Genomic DNA, 23,046 nt, shown 5'->3' with positions numbered 1-23,046 from the left:
CTTTTCAACATGTATGTCAAATAAATTCAATATTCAGTTTTCAATAATTATTGTAATGAAACTTTATGATAATAGGTTATAGTTTTATCTATTAAATTTAAAATTTTTTAACTTAGAAATTTGATTTGACATACTTTTTTTCACAGTGTATTTATTCTATCTTTCAAATTTTGTATCCTTGCTTAAATCATATTCATTCCAATCTGTATACCATTTGCATTTATATTCATTCTAATTTTCATGTTGTATTTTGTATAATGAAACTTATATCTCTTGATTAGTTTGTATTCTTTTCAACATGTATGTCAAATAAATATGTAGCTATTTAAGAAACACATTCGTATTCGTATATCTTTTCTATATTTATTTTTCTATTCAGAATTTTATTTCCTTTCTTAAGTCATATTCATTCCAATATGTATATATCATTTGTACAAAATATGATGAAAAAGTGAAAATAAAATATAAAATTGAAAAAAATACGAGAATATTTGTTGCAATCATTCTTATATAAATACCTAGTTAGTTGACTTAGTAAGCCCATAAGGAATAAAACGTTTTCTTCAATTGCATGCCGACGTATTAGAATATAAGACATGATATCTTATTCCATATTCTATGCTAATATAAATGTCTCTTACTATTACTACGTGTGACTATTGATTCCATTTCTCTCTCTATATATTTTATATATATGTGTGATTTTTGTAGCCAAAATTATTATAAGACACTGAAATCTCCAAATTCTTTACAATTCAACTTATATAGAAAATTAAATGGCTTCAAAATCTTTTCACTATCAAGGCAATCAATCATTCTCTATAACAAAAAAGGTACAGAACACTTCATATACTTCCTATATTGCAATTCTTCTTTCTCTCGTTACATATTCTTAATCCATCGAATTTTGTTATGTTGATTTATTTAATTCTGTTATTTTTGTTGCTTGCAGGGTTATATAATTCATCCTAAATCACTTAATATCGTTTGGGGAAATGATAAGCGTTATTGGAAGCTACCCAAAAATGAGTAAGAATACAATTTTCTTTAATTTTATTTTTGCCAACTATATTTTGATTTCATAAAGAAGTTGAACATTAATTTTTATAAAAGGACAACATTTTGCATAATGAAAAGACAATATAGGAGTACATATATAAATTCATCTTGAGATCAATTTAATTATACTGATCTCCTGTTGTATTTAATATGTTGACGTTTTTATCAAATATATTTGAATTATACAGAAAGGATGATGCAGAACTTATACAAGTAAATTGGTTGGAGGTAACTGGTTGCATCGATGATATTAATATAGCGAAAAAAACATCATATAATATTGAATTTACAATGTCATTGATGATTGATGCGTTCGGTTGGAGTGATTCACCAATTTATCTTATGGCTAAATGGGGAGATAATACTCAATGGAGAAAGGTGAATTTGGCAACTAAGACTAATGACAAAAAGATGATATCAGAAACTATTACTATAAAAAAAGGAAAAGGGAGCAATACTGATAAAATTTATTTTGGATTGTATGAAGTTTGGAACAAAAAGTGGAAAGGAGGTCTCAAAATTCATCCCATAAACCTAACTCAAGTGGAAAAACAATACTCGTAAGATTGAAACATGTGTCCTTGTAATTCCATAAATCAGAGTTCAAAAAAGGGATAGCTTAATTAATTATTTTTTATTTTGTTCATGTATTTTGGAGTGTTTCTTAAATTGATTTGTATTTTGTAATTTTGTATTTAATTTATATTTCTTACGTCATGAATATAATTATAATTTTCTTGCCACTTCACTCCTCCAGAATTTTGCGTACACTCCTCCCTTTTATATCAGCGAAAGCAAATAAATTTGTAACTTTGTGATAGCTGACAATATTATATATACGAAAATCGTTACAAGCTAATACAGTGAATGATTCAATACATTAACATGAAGTTAGAAAAAGTTGTAATTAAAAGAAAAAATAGTTTGGTTCACAAAATAGTAACATTTTTACATGATATGGGGCGGTTAGAGGAATAACTTGAAACAATTATATTTGATGTTGTTGTGATGACTGATTTATATAGAATTGTTCTGATTTGCCACAACTTGTTCCTTATTAGTGAAAAATGACTCCCCAAATTAGTTTGTTAGAGTGAGTGTGACGAAATTGCATTATTCTCAATTATCATATAAGATTTAAGAGGAGCTTAGTTATAACTTTTCTTAACTATCGATTTTTTTTACATAAGCTAGGCAAAAATAATTTGTGTTTCGCATGGAACTGAACTATTTTACATAGCTTATATTTGATTATTCGGTAATATTTATATTTTTGATACATACATTACATTATCAAGAACATTTTATCTCAAGGGTAAAACGTGTAAGAATTATTATTAGGCGGATTGACCTGGGAGACCCTTGTACTTGATTCTATTTGTAAATTGAACACTTTTACTTATCAATTTGTCAACTGAATCCCTAAACTCATCAAAACACAATATATTAAACCCCTTTTACTATTGACCGAACTTATGTGTCATTGATAATGCTAAGTTGGAAATTTACGTGACAACACACGTTTGACAACAAGTGAAAAAGGTATTTTACACTAAAATATTTAAATATACTAATAACTATCAAATTATATTGAAAAAAAATAAAAACCAATCTTCCTCGACCATCCCTCTCCCACCCCACCCCCACCCCTCTCTCCTCCCCCCCTCAGCCCCCTTTCTCTCTTCTTTTTCTTGGAATTTCATCCACCACATGACCACTCTCACTCTTCATTCTCTCCTTCATCCATTTTCTTCTCAACCCACACTTTTTTTTTTCATTACAAATCAACCATTCACCCTAATCACTTAGTTTAAAAGTCTTTTAGATTTTAACTTTCTAGTCTAAAAGTATTAAGATTATTATTTATTTTTTAGGTTTCAAAAAAGAGATCTAAGGATTAACACAAAGGATAATGGTGGATATGGAATAATTAAAACTCCATGATAAGCTAGAGAAAGCTTGAAAATAACAAGTGTATGTTGTGAATTTGTGAAATTGATTCAAAATTGTGATTGAGATTTGTTGGATTTGTGGTAGTGAACTTGTATTTGAATTTTCAAGTCGAATGGAGAAAAATCTCATCTATTTGACATGAATTTAGTGTTCAATTTGGAATAAATATGAAGAACATGCTTATTTGGATAAATTTTTTTTAAAAAAATAATGCTCATCTAAAATTTCCAGAAATTAGAAAAGTGGTTTGATTTATTTTTTTAAAATTTTTAACTTGTAATTTCTTACATTTCATTAAAAATGACATGGAATCCCACATGTAAGCAAAGTACTTCACACACCCTAGTCAGATGAAAAACAGGCTTAAAATATTACGTTCTGACCAGTTCAGGGGTTCAATTTACAAATTGATAAGTAAGAGGGTCCAACTTACAAACGAAGTCAAGTACAGGGGTCTCTCAGGCCATTTCGCCTTATTATTAATTATTATTAATTATTTTTTTTATGACCCAAGTTTATTTGTAACCCAAGTAATACCATAAATAGTATTTAATAAGGAATATATCTCGTCCGTACATTGTTTACTTGATGTACGTACCAGATTAAATCATAACCTCTATAAATTGGTCCTCACTCTACCCATTAGGGTTATCACATATTCTCTAGAATAATTCCATCACCGACGGTATTGGTAATATAAAAGTTAGGGTAAGGAGGTAGAACCAATTTACGACTGACGCTTTCGCTTTTCTCTGTGATGATGTCTTCCTCATTAGTTATGTGCTCTTGACAATCTTTATGTAAGATTATCGTGTTCAAGATCTTGATATTATGCATAAAAAGTATTTAATCTTACATGTGGAATCAGAGTGTGGATTGTTTGAACGATAATCTTCATAAATTATATAATCACATCATCTCAAACCCAATGATGATTAACTTAGAGACCAGTCTAGTATTGATGTGATATTTGAATTAAAGCATTTAATTTGTTAGATTTGATTTTGTTGAGACCTTGCTTTTCACAAACCTTTCGTTCTTATAACAAGAAGCAGAATTCCTTGTTGTATTATGTTTATTTAAGAACGATGTATACACAATTACATTGATGAAACTTATTATCTCCCATGTGATTCATATGCGTAAAAGGAATAAAGAAATTTAAGTGACATACAACAATTGTTTTTATCTCTTACGTGTCTCATTTAACAAAAAAAATTGGCTTTGATATATTTAATTCAATTATATTAGAGAAATTAATCTTTACACATATAATATTTAGACAAAATGGTTTGATATGAACTCTTATACATGTATCAATTTGTATTCTAAACCCTTCTATTCACCCCCTTGTCATATGGACCCTTATACTCAATTAAAATGAGACTTTTAAGTCTTTTCAACATTGTTTGTAGCTCACTCTCCTTTATATATTGACATGACATATCCACGTCAGATATATTAATGTCATATCAAAACTATTTTCTTAAAATTATTAATCAAAATTATTTAATAAAATGTAAAATAATAACATTTTAATTTATTTTTGGTAATTTTTAAAGAGAATTTCCATACATCCAATTCTCTTAATTTTCACTATTTCACTCCCAAAATCGTCCGAAGAAAACTATTGCCGCCATCGTCGCCATTTTTTGTCGGTGAAATTACATATACTTTCTCCCTCACCCATCTTCATCTCAGCCGCATACCATCACTACTTTTCTTTCCTCTTTCAACTCCACAAAAATAACAACCTAAGCCACCACACCACCATATTTGGACGAAAAACCCCTTAACTGCCATGACTTTACTCTCACCCTGCTCGTTCTCCTCTCCACTAGCCTGTGTCACCTCTCTCTCACACCGATCTATTGCGAAACAGTGATGGCGTGCACCACTGCGCCGCTTCTCTCTCACGCCACCATTGTGATTCAGTGGTCTCCAGTGATCGTTGGTCCGCTTTCTCCCTCCATGTTAAATGAGTTGCCAAAATCTGCTCAACAATCAACTTTTAATTTCTATTTCTCCACAAGTAATTTCAAAAACAAAAATAAAGGTGTAGCTTTCTAAGAAGTAAGCAAAGGGAGCAATGGAATAGTAGCAAAAATAGGCTTATATGCTGATTGAACGAAAAGATCCATTCCACTATCCATCACTAATTTAATTATTATCATCCCAATAAATTGTGGAGAAAGAAAAAAAGAAGTTTGGTCACGACTCATGCGTTAAAATGGCCACGATGGAGGCGGTAGTGGCCACTGACAGTTATCTAAGAAGATCAATTAAATATCAATATTGAAAAAAATATATCTAGATAATTTGACTTTCACTATTTTTAGAACTTAAGAATTTACCAAAGGCGAATTCATCATTCTAAGAATAGTGAAAATTATGAAGTAAATTAATATTTTTAGTTAAATATATATTGTATATCTAAAGATATCGAATATGTTTGATTAAAAATACTCAATTATCTATTAAAAAGATAATTAATATATAATTAAAGCATAAAAAACGTATAGATGACAATGGAAATCAAAATGAAAAGACTCGAAATAGCAATGATATAAGTAATATTAAAAGAACTAATAAATCGGTGTTGTATGTCACATAACAAATTAAGTGCATCAACTTTTGCTTTCATGAACACGTTTTTATTAGTTATCAATGTGTTCTCTAGAATTATCATCTTTCAACTAATATTGTTCATTGAACAATATCTAATATTGTAAAGCAACTCCATATTCTTTTTTCTTTTTCGTTATTAAAAAACATCACCTTTAATGCAACTAATTTAATTTTGGTCAAATTTAACTTAGGCCATTACTATTATGCTCTCTGTCGGCATAGTCATAAAATTGATCATTTGCCTCCATATCTTCTGACCAAATCGGATTCCATAAATATAAATAAACACAATTAAAGCAAAAAAAAAAAAAAATCAATTTTAGAAAGACATTACTCACAAGATTAATTAAGTAGAAAAGTCAAATTTGGACGACAAATTAATTAAGGGCAAATTACAGAAATTACATACTTTCAAGGTAAAATTATAATTTACCTCTTAAAAGTTTTATAACTATAGCAATCCCTCAAACAGATACAATAATACAAACGCTAATACATTTTAAAAAAAGAAACAGAAACATTAATGGCCAAAAAATTAAAGCGCTGATATATTAAAAAGATGGTCGGATACATGCGACGACACATTAAAAAGAAGGTCGGGATACATTAATGATATATTTGACTTAAGAAAAAAATGAGAAATTTCGAAAATTTGCAAAACTTGTAGGGAATAATGACAGCAAGTAACTAAAAGTGGAATTTCTATAATTAATCCGATTAATTAAGTCAAGGTAATTACTGGAATCCATTACATAAACAAAGGACGGTTCTAGACTTCTAGTTTTACGTATCCAATTTTTGACTAATTATAGAATATTTTCTAAATATATGAATGAATAAAAGCTGTTTGATTAATGAGTTTTTCTTTAATACAAATATATTAAAACTTTAAGTAAAAGTTATTTGAATTCGTTAAACTCGTATTCAGGTGGCAACTAGCTCAGCCCATAGATTCTAATTAGTGCATAAAGTAATCCGATATAATGAATAACTAAAACATTTCATTCAAGAAATATATTATTTGGACAGTGCATGTGACATTCCTTTTTGACTATTAGTTGATTCCCCAATTTCTCCTTTTAATTTGGCTTAGTGCATGCATTTCATCTCTATATATACATATCACATATCACTTAAATCTACACATTATTCTTTGTAACTTTGTGAGTAATTAGTACAAATCAAATGGCTTCAAGATCTCTTCACTATCAAGGCAACCACACATTCTCTAAAACACAAAAGGTAGAGCAAAATTTCATCCATTAGTTTCTTCCAATATTCGCAATTCTTGTTCTACTTCCCTTTGGGCATTATACTTGTGTTCGAGTTTATGTTTTAAAATTTGCTATTGTTATTTTCATTGCTCGCAGGGTTATATAGTTTATCCGAAAGCTCTTAGTATTGTTTGGGGAAATGAGAAACGCTTTTGGAAGTTACCAAAATACGAGTAAGAGTTAATTGGTGAACAAAATCTAAGTCGTATAAATTAAATGTGTGCTACTACATATATATGTACTACCTTACAAGCTGACACTGTTTTTAAATCTATTTGAATTACAGAAAGGATGATGCAGAACTTATACAGGTAAATTGGTTGGAAGTAACTGGTTGCATCGACGATATTAATATAACAAAGAAAACATCATACAACATTGAATTTACAATGTCATTGATGACTGATGCGTTCGGTTGGAACAACTCACCAATATATCTTATGGCTAAATGGGGAGATAATACTCAATGGAGAAAGGTAAATTTGGCAACTAAGACTAATGACAAAAAGATGATATCAGAAACTATTACTATCATAAAAGGAAAAGGGAACAATACTGATAAGATTTATTTTGGATTGTATGAAGTTTGGAACAAAAAGTGGAAAGGAGGTCTCAAAATCCATTCAGTAAACTTGACAGAGATCTAGCTAGATATTGATTTAGTTGTACTACAAAGAAAATTGTAGGACCAAAATAATTTGTCGATTATTGTTATATCATAAATGAAACTCATATGTTAAACTCAATTATAACTTCAATTAATTTAGATTTACGTTTGTTCTTTTATTTGTTTCAAGTTTGCGCCCCCCCGACACACTAATTACTATATTACATATATACAATTTTACTATAGTATCACTAGAAAAAGTTTAAAATATTCATCGCAATAAATAAATAATTTTTCTACAATAATATAATTGACTTTATATTATTAGTAGCAATAACATAGCATATTATGTATTTATAATCAACACTTGATGTTGTTAAAGACTTCAATAACTTTGAATACAATGATATTACTTATGAATACAATGTTGTTAATTATGCAAATTATACCAAAAATATTGTTAATTAAAGTAATTAATAATTAAAAATATTTAATAGAAATTTCAAAAGAAATATAATTAAAGGATTATTATTTTCTAGTGTCATTAAAAAAGAATTCTTGTGTGTCCTCTAATTAATTTACCCCTCATTTTTGTCATAGTTGGATAAAAAATTTTCACGATAGAACGAGGAAATTATTAATTTCAGAAGTTAAGCGAATTCAAATATATATGGCGGAACAAATTATACACTTATTTAGTGATTATATAATTTATCCAAAAGCTTTTAATACTGTTTGGAAAAATGATAAACGCTTTTGGAAGTTACTCAAAGACGAGTAAGAATTAATTGGTGTACCAACTCTAAGTTATATAAATTAAATGTGTTACCACACATATAATACTGTGCAATTGTAAATTAACTGACATAGTCATTAAATATATTTGAATTACAAAACACATGGTGCAAAATTTATACAAGTAATTGGTTATAGATAACTGGATACATTAATAATACTAATATAGTCTAGTGTCACTAATGACTTATGCATTTGATTGGACCAATTCACCTGTTTATCTTATGGCTAAATGGGGAGATAATACTCAATGGAAGAAAGGTAAATTTGACAAGTGAGATTAATGGAAAGAAAGGTGAATTTGACAAGTGAGATTAATGGGAAAAAATTTATATAAAAAAGTATTATGATCAGAAAAGGAAAAGACAATAATACTGGTAAGATCTATTTTGGGTTGTATGAAGTTTGGAGCAAAAAAACAAAAAGGAGGTCTCAAAATTTATTTTTTAAACTTAACGGAGATTTAACTAGATATTGATTTTGCTGTACTACAGAAAAAACGTAAGATGAAAATAATTAATTGATTGTTGGCATATCATGAATAAAACTCGTATTATAACTATAATTAAATTGATTTACATTTGTTCTTTTATTTGTTTCAAGTTTCTCTCTCCCCCCCCCCCCCCCCCTCCTAATATAAATATATTACATATATTCAATTTAACTAGTTTCACGGAAAGAAGTTTAAAATATTCATCGCAACAAATGAATAATTTACCGCAATAATATAATTGTCTTTATATTATTATTAGCAATAATATAATAGTGTATTTATAACCAACACTTAATGTTGTTAAATACTTTAGCAACTTTGAATACATATTAATAATGATTTTTTTGGATATATTAATTATGGATACAATGTTGTTAATTAGGAAAATTAAACCAAAAATATTGTAAAATTAACCTAATTAATAATTTAAAATATTTAAAAAAAATTGGAAAAAAATATTATTAAAGGATTATAATTTTCCTGTTTGATTAAAAAATAAAAAAAATAAGTCCTTCGGGATGACTTAGTTGGTTAGGAGGGTGGTTATCCACACGGATGACCCCTGATTGATCTCCCCTTAATGCCTTCTGAGTTGAGCTTGTAGCATAGGGTTTGCCTAATGCGGTTTACATTCCCTATGTGATTTGCAAGCTAATACACAGTGGGGGATTTATCCAGAAATCACAAAGTGCTCACCCGAAGGACAAAGATTGTAACAACTGCGGGTTATCTTGGAATTCAAAAAAAGACAACTCTTGTGTGTACTCTAAGTAATTTACCCCTCATTTTTGTCAATATAGTTGGATAAAAAAATTCCAGAATAGAACGAGAAAACTATGTTGCAATAGTGGCAAATGTACAAATTAATTTTAAAATTTAGTGAATTCAAATATATATGGCAAAGAAAATTCCACAGTAGACACTTAATTCAGTGGTTCAATTTGCATCCCCACACCTTTCAATAACTACAAAATACTCATAGTTGTGCAAAACATTATAATTTATGATGTTTTAAATACCCTAAAAATTGTTTCATTATCATTTAGTGAGTTTAGTCGGGACTATTTGTTTATTGACTGAGTTTATGCATTGGACAAGCTAAGTAATTTAATTGAGACTTAATTTGACCATTAATCGTTACAAAAGTATAATATCAATTAACTAAAATTCTTGCTACTTTAAAATTCAAATATTTAATATTTTTAAGTATCGCATTGACATAATGAAATTGAGACAAGAGTAGACTACTTGCTTTGCTTTGCTTTGGAATATAAAAGGAAATCCACATTCATTTTTTGTGTTATTTAAACATTACTTAATGCAACTAATTTAATTAATAGGTGGAATTTTGATTTGACCCTTTTTGGCCCTTCCTTTAAAACTTTGTGGCAGTTGATAAAAAGGGGAAATGAAAAAAGATGTTTTAACAGTGGAATATGTGAACCAATAAATCAATATATAAGCAATGAAAACGATATAATATAGTACTCTAATATTCTTAACGCGTCATGATAATATTTATTCGAGATTTTATCAATTTGGAATCAATCTCTATCTTCATGATACAATTTTTGACAACTAATTATAGTTACTACGTCGACTTTGGAGTATATTTTTGATTATCAAAATAAAGATACGATGTGAATATATTCTATTTTCCTGAAAATGCGTTTGTTTTAGGTGTCATGACTTATTCCCCTTTAAGCTAGTGCGTGCATACATGGATTTTTTTACCTTTTAGGTTTTGGATTGTGAGATTGATTTCCCCTCAATGCCTTCTGAGTCGTGCCTGAGAGATGTGTGATTTGCAGGACGATTTATCACAATTATTTTTTGATCAATCATGATCATACTTTACTGGACGTATTCTCTCAAATTATTCTAGCTAGCAATAATATGTCGCCGCTCATTATTGACCATGTCAAAACTTTGTTATCTTTAAAGCCTCTTTTAAATCTACGAACTTGCAAATCAACTAAAATAAGAATATAGTTGAACAAGTAAAAATATTAAACGGCTCTATATATAAAAATGTAACAAGAATTCATTCTATAATTATTCATCAAAATCCATGATAGAAAATTAATTATTTATTAAAAAAGTTGAAACACAATAGTAAATGCATAACCAATAATGCAATATAGCAAAGAAAATGGTATAAAATGAAAATATAACAAAGAAAATGGTATAAAATGAAAAAAACTTACTCTCACCGAGTGAAATATAGTTGAAATAAATATGTAATTGAAATTTCAGATATAAATGAGAAGAATTTGAGGATAAATTTTGTTACCCAATTTATTTGCCTTACTCCTCAATGGCTTCTAGATTTCCCCAAATAAAAAGTTATTTAAAGTTCATGCAAAAGATGTGAATGCATATTACTAATATAAAAAGTTATTTAAAGTTCATGCAAAATATGTGAATGCATATTGCTAAGGTCTAATGAATTTCTTGATATTTTGAAATTTAAATATTTATAATTTCAAATACTGCTTTCACATCATAAAATTTAGATGAATAAGTGGTGAAACTTAGAAATCAGAGCAAAAAAGTGAATTTTAAAAGTCTTTATAAGAATAAGTAGAAAAGTAAAATCAACCTATAATTTTGTAATTTTTTAAGGGAAAATGCATAAGTAGTTTTTTAACTTGTGTCCGAAATCTCAGAGACATACTTATACTATAATAAGTTTCTATTACGCTACTCAACTTACTTTATAATTGATTTTCTATCCCTTTTCGGCCTACGTGGCACTTTCTTGTGGGTTCAATGCGTCTTGACATTTTTTTTCAAGCTAGTGCCATGTAGGCCGAAAAGGGGTAGAAAATTATTTACAAAATAAGTTCATGGGGATAATAGGACCTTAGTATAATATAAGTGTGTCTTTAGAATTTTGGGCATAGGTTGAGGGATACTTGTGCATTTTCCCATTTTTTTTATTGAGACTTGTGACTTTATTAGCTTGAGGTAATTTGGGCAGACTAAAATAAAGTGATTCTTCATTATTTTGGGATTTTTTTTAAAATATTAATATTTTAACATTTAAGAAGGCTCATTAACAACACTTTCAATATATAGTAAAAATGTCAAACTTTTAGTTTGTTATGTACCTTATTTATGTTTTTATTATTCATTATTATTTAAAGAATACAACTTTTATATAACATATTGGAGAAATTTAGTGGAGATAATTTTTTTAAAAGGAAGAAATGCTTAAATTCTCATCAGTTACAATTTATCAAAACATATCAATTTCCATCTCTTTCTTCTTCTTTCACCATATTCTAAAAAATACATCTTTCACCATTATTCTAAAGAAATTCAATATATATCCAATTTTCTTAATCTTTTTTGTTAATAAACACTTTTATTTACCAAAATAAATATCCATTTTTCACTAATTATTGTTATGAAAATCAAAGAATTAAAGAAATACTACATCTATAAAATTATCAATATTGAATTTTCACCAATTATTGTTATGAAAATCACGGAATCAAAAAATTCAATATCAATTTTCACTAATTATTGATGGAACTTTATGATAATACGTTATAGTTTTATCTATTAAATTTAAATTTTTTTAACTTAGAAATTTCTACACCTATAGTTTTAGCTGTTATTTCGCATACTTTTCTCATAGTGTATTTATTTTATCTTTCAAAATTTTGTATCCTTGCTTAAATCGAATTCATTCCAATCTGTATACCATTTGTATTTATATTCATTCTAGTTTTCATGTTGTATTTCGTATAATAAAACTTATATCTCTTGATTAGTTTGTATTCTTTCCAACATGTATGTCAAATAAATATGTAGCTATTTAAGAAACATATTTGTATTCATATATTTTTTTCATATTTATTTTTCTATTTAGAATTTTGTTTCCTTTCCTAAGTCATATTCATTCCAATATGTATATCATTTGTATTTGTATTCGTTCTAATTTTTATATTGTATTTGTACAATGATGTATCAAAAATATAAAACTAATATGACAGAAAAGTGAAAATAAAATATAAAATTGAAAAAGAATACGAGAATATTTATCGCAATCATTTTTAAATAAAATACATAGCTAGTTGACTTAGTTAAGCCCATAAGGAATAAAACGTTTTCTTCAAATGCACGCCGACGTATTAGAATATAAGACATGATATCTTATTCCATATTCTATGCTAATATAAATGTCTCTTACTATTACTACGTGTGACTATTGATTCCATTTCTCTCTATATATATGTGTGTGATTTTTGTAGCCAAAATTATTATAAGACACTGAAATCTCCAAATTCTTTACAATTCAACTTATATAGAAAATTAAATGGCTTCAAAATCTTTTCACTATCAAGGCAATCAATCATTCTCTATAACAAAAAAGGTACAGAACACTTCATATACTTCCTATATTGCAATTCTTCTTTCTCTCGTTACATATTCTTAATCCATCGAATTTTGTTATGTTGATTTATTTAATTCTGTTATTTTTGTTGCTTGCAGGGTTATATAATTCATCCTAAATCACTTAATATCGTTTGGGGAAATGATAAGCGTTATTGGAAGCTACCCAAAGATGAGTAAGAATACAATTTTTTTTTAATTTTATTTTTTGCCAACTATATTTTCATTTCATAAAGAAGTTGAACATAAATTTTTATAAAAGGACAACATTCTGCATAATGAAAAGACAATATAGGAGTACATATATAAATTCATCTTGAGATCAATTTAATTATACTGATCTCCTGTTGTATTTAACATGTTGACGTTTCAATCAAATATATTTGAATTATATAGAAACGATGATGAAGAACTTATACAAGTAAATTGGTTGGAGGTGACTGGTTGCATCGATAATATCAATATAATGAAGAAAACATCATACAATATTGAATTTATAATGGCATTGATGGCTGATGCGTTCGGTTGGAGTGATTCACCTATTTATCTTATGGCTAAATGGTTAGAGGTAACTGGTTGCATCGATGATATTAATATAGCGAAAAAAACATCATACAATATTGAATTTACAATGTCATTGATGACTGATGCGTTCGGTTGGAGTGATAAACCAATTTATCTTATGGCTAAATGGGGAGATAATACTCAATGGAGAAAGGTGAATTTGGCAACTAAGACTAATGACAAAAAGATGATATCAGAAACTATTACTATAAAAAAAGGAAAAGGGAGCAATACTGATAAAATTTATTTTGGATTGTATGAAGTTTGGAACAAAAAGTGGAAAGGAGGTCTCAAAATTCATCCCATAAACCTAACTCAAGTGGAAAAACAATACTCGTAAGATTGAAACATGTGTCCTTGTAATTCCATAAATCAGAGTTCAAAAAAGGAATAGCTTAATTAATTATTTTTTATTTTGTTCATGTATTTTGGAGTGTTTCTTAAATTGATTTGTATTTTGTAATTTTGTATTTAATTTATATTTCTTACGTCATGAATATAATTATAATTTTCTTGCCACTTAACTCCTCCAGAATTTTGCGTACACTCCTCCCTTTTATATCAGCGAAAGCAAATAAATTTATAACTTTGTGATAGCTGACAATATTATATATACGAAAATCGTTACAAGCTAATACAGTGAATGATTCAATACATTAACATGAAGTTAGAAAAAGTTGTAATTAAAAGAAAAAATAGTTTGGTTCACAAAATAGTAACATTTTTACATGATATGGGGCGGTTAGAGGAGTAACTTGAAACAATTATATTTGATGTTGTTGTGATGACTGATTTATATAGAATTGTTCTGATTTGCCACAACTTGTTCCTTATTAGTGAAAAATGACTCCCCAAATTAGTTTGTTAGAGTGAGTGTGACGAAATTGCATTATTCTCAATTATCATATAAGATTTAAGAGGAGCTTAGTTATAACTTTTCTTAACTATCGATTTTTTTACATAAGCTAGGAAAAAATAATTTGTGTTTTGCATGGAATTGAACTATTTTACATAGCTTATATTTGATGATTCAGTAATATTTATATTTTTGATACATACATTACATTATCAAGAACATTTTATCTCAAGGGTAAAACGTGTAAGAATTATTATTAGACGGATTGACCCGGGAGACCCTTGTACTTGACTCTATTTGTAAGTTGAACCCTTTTACTTATCAATTTGTCAACTGAATCCCTAAACTCATCAAAACACAATATATTAAACCCCTTTTATTATTGACCGAACTTATGTGTAATTGATAATGATAAGTTGGAAATTTACCTGACAACACAAGTTTGACAACAAGAGAAAAAGGTATTTGACATAAAATATTTAAATATAATAATAATTATCAAATTATTTTGAAAAAAATTAAAAACCCATCTTCCTCGACCATCCCTCTCACACCCCACCCCCACCCCTCTCTCCTCCGCCCCCAGCCCCCTTTCTCTCTTCTTTTTCTTGGAATTTCATCACTCACATGACCACTCTCACTCTTCATTCTCTCCTTCATCCATTTTCTTCTCAACCCACACTTTTTTTTTTTCATTACAAATCAACCATTCACCCTAATCACTTAGTTTAAAAGTCTTTTAGATTTTAACTTTTTAGTCTAAAAATATTAAGATTATTATTTATTTTTTAGGTTTCAAAAAAGAGATCTAAGGATTAACACAAAGGATAATGGTGGATATGGAATAATTAAAACTCCATGATAAGCTAGAGAAAGCTTGAAAAATAACAAGCGTATGTTGTGAATTTGTGAAATTGATTCAAAATTGTGATTGAGATTTGTTGGATTTGTGGTAGTGAACTTGTATTTGAATTTTCAAGTCGAATGGAGAAAAATCTCATCTATTTGACATGAATTTAGTGTTCAATTTGGAATAAATATGAAGAACATGCTTATTTGGATTAAAAAATTTTAAAAAAATAATGCTCATCTAAAATTTCCAGAAATTAGAAAAGTGGTTTGATTTATTTTTTTTTAAATTTTTAACTTGTAATTTCTTACATTTCATTAAAAATGACATGGAATTCCACATGTAAGCAAAGTACTTCACACACCCTAGTCAGATGAAAAATAGGCTTAAAATATTACGTTCTGACCAGTTTAGGGGTTCAATTTACAAATTGATAAGTAAGAGGGTCCAACTTACAAACGAAGTCAAGTACAGGGGTCTCTCAGGCCATTCCGCCTTATTATTAATTATTATTAATTATTTTTTTTATGACCCAAGTTTATTTATAACCCACGTAATACCATAAATAGTATTTAATAAGGAATATATCTCGTATGTACATTGTTTACTTGATGTACGTACCAGATTAAATCATAACCTCTATAAATTGGTCCTCACTCTACCCATTAGGGTTATCACATATTCTCTAGAATAATTCCATCACCGACGGTATTGGTAACATAAAAGTTAGAGTAAGGAGGTAGAACCAATTTACGACTGACGCTTTCGCTTTTCTCTGTGATGATGTCTTCCTCATTAGTTATGTGCTCTTGACAATCTTTATGTAAGATTATCGTGTTCAAGATCTTGATATTATGCATAAAAAGTATTTAATCTTACATGTGGAATCAGAGTGTGGATTGTTTGAACGATAATCTTCATAAATTATATAATCACATCATCTCAAACCCAATGATGATTAACTTAGAGACCAGTCTAGTATTGATGTGATATTTGAATTAAAGCATTTAATTTGTTAGATTTGATTTTGTTGAGACCTTGCTTTTCACAAACCTTTCGTTCTTATAACAAGAAGCAAAATTCCTTGTTGTATTATGTTTATTTAAGAACGATGTATACATAATTACATTGATGAAACTTATTATCTCCTATGTGATTCATATGCGCAAAAGGAATAAAGAAATTTAAGTGACATACAACAATTGTTTTTATCTCTTACGTGTCTCATTTAAAAAAAAAAATTGGCTTTGATATATTTAATTCAATTATATTAGAGAAATTAATCTTTACACATATAATATTGGGAAAATGCACAAGTACCCCCTCAACCTATGCCCGAAATCCCAGAGACACACTTATACTATACTAATGTCCTATTACCCCCTAAAACGTTACCATGAAATACGTTTATACTAGTTTTGTAAAATTTTAGAAAAATGAATTACTTTGATAAATTGTTTTATATAATGACTTAGTTTGGTTAAAAATTCGAAAATTCCACAGTAAACACTTAATTCAGTGGTTCAATTTGCATCCCCACACCTTTCAATAACTACAAAATACTCATAGTTGTGCAAAACATTATAATCTTAGATGTTTTAAATACCCTAAAATTTATTTCATTATCATTTAGTGAGTTTAGTCAGGACTATTTGTTTATTGACTGAGTTTATTCATTGGACACGCTAAGTAATATTAGACATTGTACAATTCATTAATTAGGAATCAAAACCCCCAACACTCTACTATAATCCAATTGAGACTTAATTTGACCATTAATCATTACAAAAGTATAATATCAATTAACTAAAATTCTTGCTACTTTAAAATTCAAATATTTAATATTTTTAAATATCGCATTGACATAATGAAATTGAGACAAGCTAGACTACTTGCTTTGCTTTGGAATATAAAAGGAAATCCACATTCATTTTTTGTGTTATTTAAACATTACTTAATGCAACTAATTTAATTAATAGGTGGAATTTTGATTTGACCCTTTCTGGCCCTTACTTTTAAAACTTTGTGGCAGTTGATAAAAAGGGGAAATGAAAAAGATGTTTTAAAAGTGGAATATGTGAACCAAGTAATCAATATATAAGCAATGAAAACGATATAATATAGTACTCTAATATTCTTAACGCGTCATGATAATTTTTATTCGAGATTTTATCAATTTGGAGTCTATCTCTATCTTTATGATTCAATTTTTGACAATTAATTATAGTCAGTACGTCGACTTTGGAGTATATTTTTGATTATCAAAATAGAGATACGATGTGAATATATTCCATTTTCCTGAAAATGCGTTCGTCTTAGATGTCATGACTTATTCCATTTCCCCCTTTAATCTAGTGCATGCATACATGATTTTTTTTACCTTTTAGGTTTTGGACTATGAGATTGATTCCCGCTCAATGCCTTCTGAGTTGAACTTATCGTACAGAGCTTGTCTAGTGTGGTTTGAATCCCCCGAGTGATGTATGATTTGCAGGATATTAAACACGATTTATCACAATTATTTTTCGATCAATCATGATCATAATTTACTGGACGTATTCTCTCAAATTATTCTAGCTAGCAATAATATGTCGCCGCTCATTATTGACCATATCAAAACTTTGTTATCTTTAAAGCCTCTTTTAAATCTATGAACTTGCAAATCAACTGAAATAAGAACATAGTTGAACAAGTAAAAATATTAAACGGCTCTATATATAAAAAATGTAACAAGAATTCATTCTATAATTATTCATCAAAATCCATGATTAAAAATTAATTATTTATTAAAAAAGTTGAAACACAATAGTAAAATGCATAACCAATAATGAAATATAGCAAAGAAAATGGTCTAAAACCCTATAATCTATACTAGAATCAAGTGATAATTCATTTTTTTTTTCAAAAAAAGGCAATGAAGAGATCATCTTAAATGTGAAATATGTGAACTAATAATATTCACCGCGTGAGAATAATATACACTGTCAAATTTATTGTAGGTATGTTATATTATTCAATTTTGACAACTCATTATAGTGAGGAGTATATTCTGAACTTTTTATTGGTGGGTTCGGTCATTTTTCATGATTGAATAAATTAATCTGATTTATGTTGATAGAGTCACAATTTTAATTTTATGAATTTCAATATGGCGATTTTTTATTATATTGAGTTCTAAAATTTAATATATATTTAGTGATTACCTTAAAAACAAATATACCAACTAAATAAAAATTATTGAATTTTATCAAACTCATATCTTAATTATTAATTTCACGCGCGACACTCTTGATTTATACGCACTTAGGAAAATGCATGCCGACGTATAAGAATATAAGACATGATATTTTATTCCATATTCCAATACTACGTGTGACTATTGATTCCATTTCTATCTCTCTATATATATGTGATTTTTGTAACCAAAATTATTATAAGACACTGAAATCTCCAAATTCTTTACAATTCAACTTATATAGCAAATTAAATGGCTTCAAAATCTTTTCACTATCAAGGCAATCCATCATTCACTATAACAAAAAAGGTACAGAACACTTCACATACTTCCTATATTGCAATTCTTCTTTCTCTCGTTACATATTCTTAATCCATCGAGTTTTTGTTATGTTGATTTATTTAATTCTGTTATTTTTGTTGCTTGTAGGGTTATATAATTCATCCTAAATCACTTAATATCGTTTGGGGAAATGATAAGCGTTATTGGAAGCTACCCAAAGATGAGTAAGAATACAATTTTTTTTAATTTTATTTTTTGCCAACTATATTTTCATTTCATAAAGAAGTTGAACATAAATTTTTATAAAAGGACAACATTCTGCATAATGAAAAGACAATATAGGAGTACATATATAAATTCATCTTGAGATCAATTTAATTATACTGATCTCCTGTTGTATTTAACATGTTGACGTTTCAATCAAATATATTTGAATTATACAGAAACGATGATGCAGAACTTATACAAGTAAATTGGTTGGAGGTAACTGGTTGCATCGATAATATCAATATAATGAAGAAAACATCATACAATATTGAATTTATAATGGCATTGATGGCTGATGCGTTCGGTTGGAGTGATTCACCAATTTATCTTATGGTTAAATGGGGAGATAATACTCAATGGAGAAAGGTGAATTTGGCAACTAAGGCTAATGACAAAAAGATGATATCAGAAACTATTACTATAAAAAAAGGAAAAGGGAGCAATACTGATAAGATTTGTTTTGGATTGTATGAAGTTTGGAACAAAAAGTGGAAAGGAGGTCTCAAAATTCATTCTGTAAACTTAATAGAGACCTAAAAACTAATTTAGCCAAGTGAAGAAGTAATATTAGAAATACATTTATAATTGTCATTCGTAACTCAATTGTCAAGAGATATTTTTGTTAAATAAATTCGTGTTTGTGACTTTGTATTTGTATTTCTCAACTCATAAATGAAACTACGAAGAAAATTATTGGTTTCCTAAACAGTAACAGTCTCATAAATATAGGACTATAGGAGGAGTATCCTGAGGATTATATCTAATTTAGTTAGGGCAACAAGTTCGAAATATATCTGAATTATGATCGAAATTACTGTAACAAATTTAGGGCAGGACTATTATCGATTGCACTATTTGATAGTGTATTTTAAAGATATATAACTGTCGAGATCGACACATTATTATTTATAATGATGTTGTTCACGTAGACACTTATATATTTTTAAAATATACTATTAAATAGTGCATGGGACAATAAACTTAGCCCAAAATTTAAGATTGTTACATCGATTTCGATCAAAATTTATATATATATATATATATATATATATATATATATTTTCAAATTTTTTCCTATTTAATTACGATGATAAGTTATTCTGTTAACCACATTTTGTTCACTGCTATTCAAAAATGACTCCCCAAATTAGCCTTGTTACAGTGAGTGTGACACAATTGCAATTTCTATGTGTTGAGAATCAGCATTAACTTACCACAATTAGTTATTTCTCGAACAATTTTTCGAGTTGTAAAGATTAAGATTATGTTTACTAAATTACTTAACTAATAAATAATAAAGCAGTTAAAATTATATCAATCTATTAAAGATTGTGTTACATGTCACCCTCTTTAATCCATATTAAGTGAAGTGTTGAGGTATAACACAATATCTAATAGATTGATATAATTTTAACTTAGTACGAGGTGTATTCTTTCGAACTACTTCAGTTAGCAATTTCTCATTCACTTATTATGATAATATCAAAAATTTATTTTCTCTAAGCTCACTTTTATAAATGATCTTTCATATTCTTAAGAATGACATTTTTTGATAACAATCTAAATATGCAATTTATTCTCTCTAGCAATTCATAATATCAATGACCATTCTATTCGATCACCAAAAATAAGCACAAGCATAGTCAACAAGTAGAAAAATCTTGTGGCTTCAATTACATAAATAAGACAAATTAATAAAATAAAAAAATTATTTACCGTCAATATTCTCAAGAATATTAATCGAGCCATCATGTATCTTCAAACTACTGCTCTTTTGGGAAAAAAAAGTATTACTATCTAAAAGAGGGAAAAACCATATAAATGATCCACATTTCGCAATTAATTATGACATTTTTCTTCTTGTTTTTATATAATTAATTATTACTTCTATTTAGTAGAGCTGTCAATATGGTCTAACCCACCCATTAGGGCTAATTCATATAGGTTTTGACATTTTACGGATCAGACCGGGCTAGCCCATTTTTTGTGTGGGCCAGAAAATGGTCGGCCCAGCCCACAAGTACGTGGGCTACAGTCTTGCTCGGCCAGTCCACTTTTTTTAAAAATATATATTTTTTTTACAATTATTAAATTAAATTATAAATTATAATTTAAAAATATTATCATAAATATCGACAAAACAATATTACGTTATGATATAATATTTAGCACGATTTCAAAAAAAAAATATTAGTTATTTGATCGATAACAATAATAAATTTTTATAATAAAATAAAATAAAATATTTTTCTACACTATATATTTACTACTCTATATAAACTATTTCAAATTGCATTATATTAGATTCTCAAAGTATTTTGAGTGCAAAAAATAGTCATATTAAAGATGTAACTTGATGTTGAGTTCTTAAAAGATAAATCATATTACCTTGTTACGGTAAAAAAGTTCAAAATATAATTTTATATGAAAAATACTATTTTACTAACAAGATTTTGATAATATTTTATCGATATAACGTTAAATTTCATATGTGCATTCATATATTGAAAACAAACTGTTCCAGTAATTTAGTGTTCAGATTCAGAGACTATTTTAATATTCAAATGTTTATTCACATTTACACATCTAGATCTTAATGCACATCTTAATATTTAAATGCGTATTCAAATTCAGACGTCTTGATTTTAATGGAAACAAATCAGACCTTAATGTCATTACTTGTTAATCAAATTCACAAATAAAATTATCTTTATAATATTTAGGGAAAATACACAAGTACCTCCAAGACTATGACCGAAATTCAAGACACACCTTACTAAGGTCGTATTACCCCACTGAACTTATTAATTTATTTTTTTTGAAACTTTGTGTACCTCTTTGGCCTACGTGACATCCAAATATCTCTGATGCGCCTCAATTGCGTGGAGTCACATAGAGTGCCACATAAGACAAAAGGTGTATAAAATTACAAAAAAAAAGTTCAGGGGGTAATAGGACCTTAGTTTATAGTTAAGGTGTGTCTCTATGATTTTGGCCATAGTCTAAGGGGTACTTGTGCATTTTCCTTGATATTTATTAATTTTTTTAAACTAAAAATATAAATATCTAAATAGAAATATTATACTAATTGTTTTGATTTTGAACTCTCTTTATTTTTAAATTTTAATATCATATTATATTTTTAATTACTTTTTATTGGCCCACGGGCTGACCCTATCGATATTTTTCAAGCCCCAAAATAAGCAGACTTATTCAGGTCGGACTAAAAAACCTTTTTCTTAAATGAGCTCCAAAAATCTTAGCCCAACCCTATTAAATTTCGGGTTAAGCCAGGCCGGCCCAACGGGCGTAGCCCATATTGACGGCTCTAGTATTTAGCCATATATTTCACAAAAAATATATAAACCTTGAATGTACTTTTCCTAGATATGATTAGTACAACTAATTTTTAAAAAATAGCAAAATTATTTAATTTGATTAATATTTGGATTTGAAATATACATATTTAAAAACTATGTAAAAGATGCAATAAGTCACAAAATATTTTATAAATATAATATTATTATTAATAACTGATATAAAAGAAAGAAAGAAACAAATATCATAGCATTAACAAGTCTTCTTATATTGCTTGCTTATTCCCTTGACCGCTTCAATGAGAATATGAATCTTTTAAAGTTTTAAGTTTGAAAACTATGCAAAAAGTGCAATAAGTCACAATATATTTTAAAAATAGAAAATTAATATTATTATTAATAACTGATATAAAAGAAAGAAACAAACAAACATCATATCATTCCCTTGACCGCTTCAATGAG

The 23,046-nt window shown here is 27.9% G+C and overlaps 3 protein-coding genes and 1 long non-coding RNA gene across 4 annotated transcripts; all 4 read left to right on the top strand.

Annotated features, from left to right (window-relative positions):
• Positions 1-705: 705 nt before the first annotated feature.
• On the top strand, positions 706-1,802 carry LOC138341777 (uncharacterized). Its single transcript, XR_011214724.1, has 3 exons — positions 706-833; positions 953-1,029; positions 1,248-1,802. It is a non-coding gene; the product is annotated as an uncharacterized lncRNA (long non-coding RNA).
• Positions 1,803-5,817: 4,015 nt separating this feature from the next.
• Positions 5,818-7,660, top strand: LOC138341776 (protein PHLOEM PROTEIN 2-LIKE A9-like). Its single transcript, XM_069293521.1, has 3 exons — positions 5,818-6,882; positions 7,011-7,087; positions 7,201-7,660. The coding sequence occupies exons 1-3, from the start codon at positions 6,826-6,828 to the stop codon at positions 7,559-7,561; spliced, it is 495 nt and encodes a 164-aa protein (XP_069149622.1). The 5' UTR covers positions 5,818-6,825; the 3' UTR covers positions 7,562-7,660.
• Positions 7,661-13,045: 5,385 nt separating this feature from the next.
• Positions 13,046-14,296, top strand: LOC138337108 (protein PHLOEM PROTEIN 2-LIKE A9-like). Its single transcript, XM_069293520.1, has 3 exons — positions 13,046-13,193; positions 13,313-13,389; positions 13,610-14,296. Exons 1-3 carry the CDS (start codon positions 13,137-13,139, stop codon positions 14,115-14,117), a joined length of 642 nt encoding a protein of 213 aa, XP_069149621.1. The 5' UTR covers positions 13,046-13,136; the 3' UTR covers positions 14,118-14,296.
• A 4,609-nt stretch (positions 14,297-18,905) lies between these two features.
• On the top strand, positions 18,906-19,973 carry LOC138341775 (protein PHLOEM PROTEIN 2-LIKE A9-like). Its single transcript, XM_069293519.1, has 3 exons — positions 18,906-19,027; positions 19,148-19,224; positions 19,444-19,973. The coding sequence occupies exons 1-3, from the start codon at positions 18,971-18,973 to the stop codon at positions 19,802-19,804; spliced, it is 495 nt and encodes a 164-aa protein (XP_069149620.1). The 5' UTR covers positions 18,906-18,970; the 3' UTR covers positions 19,805-19,973.
• The last annotated feature ends 3,073 nt before the right edge of the window (positions 19,974-23,046 follow it).

This window comes from Solanum lycopersicum, chromosome 2 (genome assembly GCF_036512215.1).
Source record: "Solanum lycopersicum chromosome 2, SLM_r2.1".
NCBI lineage: Eukaryota > Viridiplantae > Streptophyta > Magnoliopsida > Solanales > Solanaceae > Solanum > Solanum lycopersicum.
This window is presented reverse-complemented; position numbering and strand designations above follow the sequence as displayed.

What these genes read in the sequence shown, in the direction of transcription:
- LOC138337108 (XM_069293520.1), top strand. Translation starts at nt 13,137, where the DNA reads ATGGCTTCAAAATCTTTTCACTATCAAGGCAATCAATCATTCTCTATA. An exon ending in CATTCTCTATAACAAAAAAG is followed by an intron (nt 13,194 to 13,312) that starts GTACAGAACACT and finishes TGTTGCTTGCAG; the next exon opens with GGTTATATAATTCATCCTAA. An exon ending in TGGAAGCTACCCAAAGATGA is followed by an intron (nt 13,390 to 13,609) that starts GTAAGAATACAA and finishes TGAATTATATAG; the next exon opens with AAACGATGATGAAGAACTTA.
- LOC138341776 (XM_069293521.1), top strand. Translation starts at nt 6,826, where the DNA reads ATGGCTTCAAGATCTCTTCACTATCAAGGCAACCACACATTCTCTAAA. An exon ending in CATTCTCTAAAACACAAAAG is followed by an intron (nt 6,883 to 7,010) that starts GTAGAGCAAAAT and finishes CATTGCTCGCAG; the next exon opens with GGTTATATAGTTTATCCGAA. An exon ending in TGGAAGTTACCAAAATACGA is followed by an intron (nt 7,088 to 7,200) that starts GTAAGAGTTAAT and finishes TTTGAATTACAG; the next exon opens with AAAGGATGATGCAGAACTTA.
- LOC138341775 (XM_069293519.1), top strand. Translation starts at nt 18,971, where the DNA reads ATGGCTTCAAAATCTTTTCACTATCAAGGCAATCCATCATTCACTATA. An exon ending in CATTCACTATAACAAAAAAG is followed by an intron (nt 19,028 to 19,147) that starts GTACAGAACACT and finishes TGTTGCTTGTAG; the next exon opens with GGTTATATAATTCATCCTAA. An exon ending in TGGAAGCTACCCAAAGATGA is followed by an intron (nt 19,225 to 19,443) that starts GTAAGAATACAA and finishes TGAATTATACAG; the next exon opens with AAACGATGATGCAGAACTTA.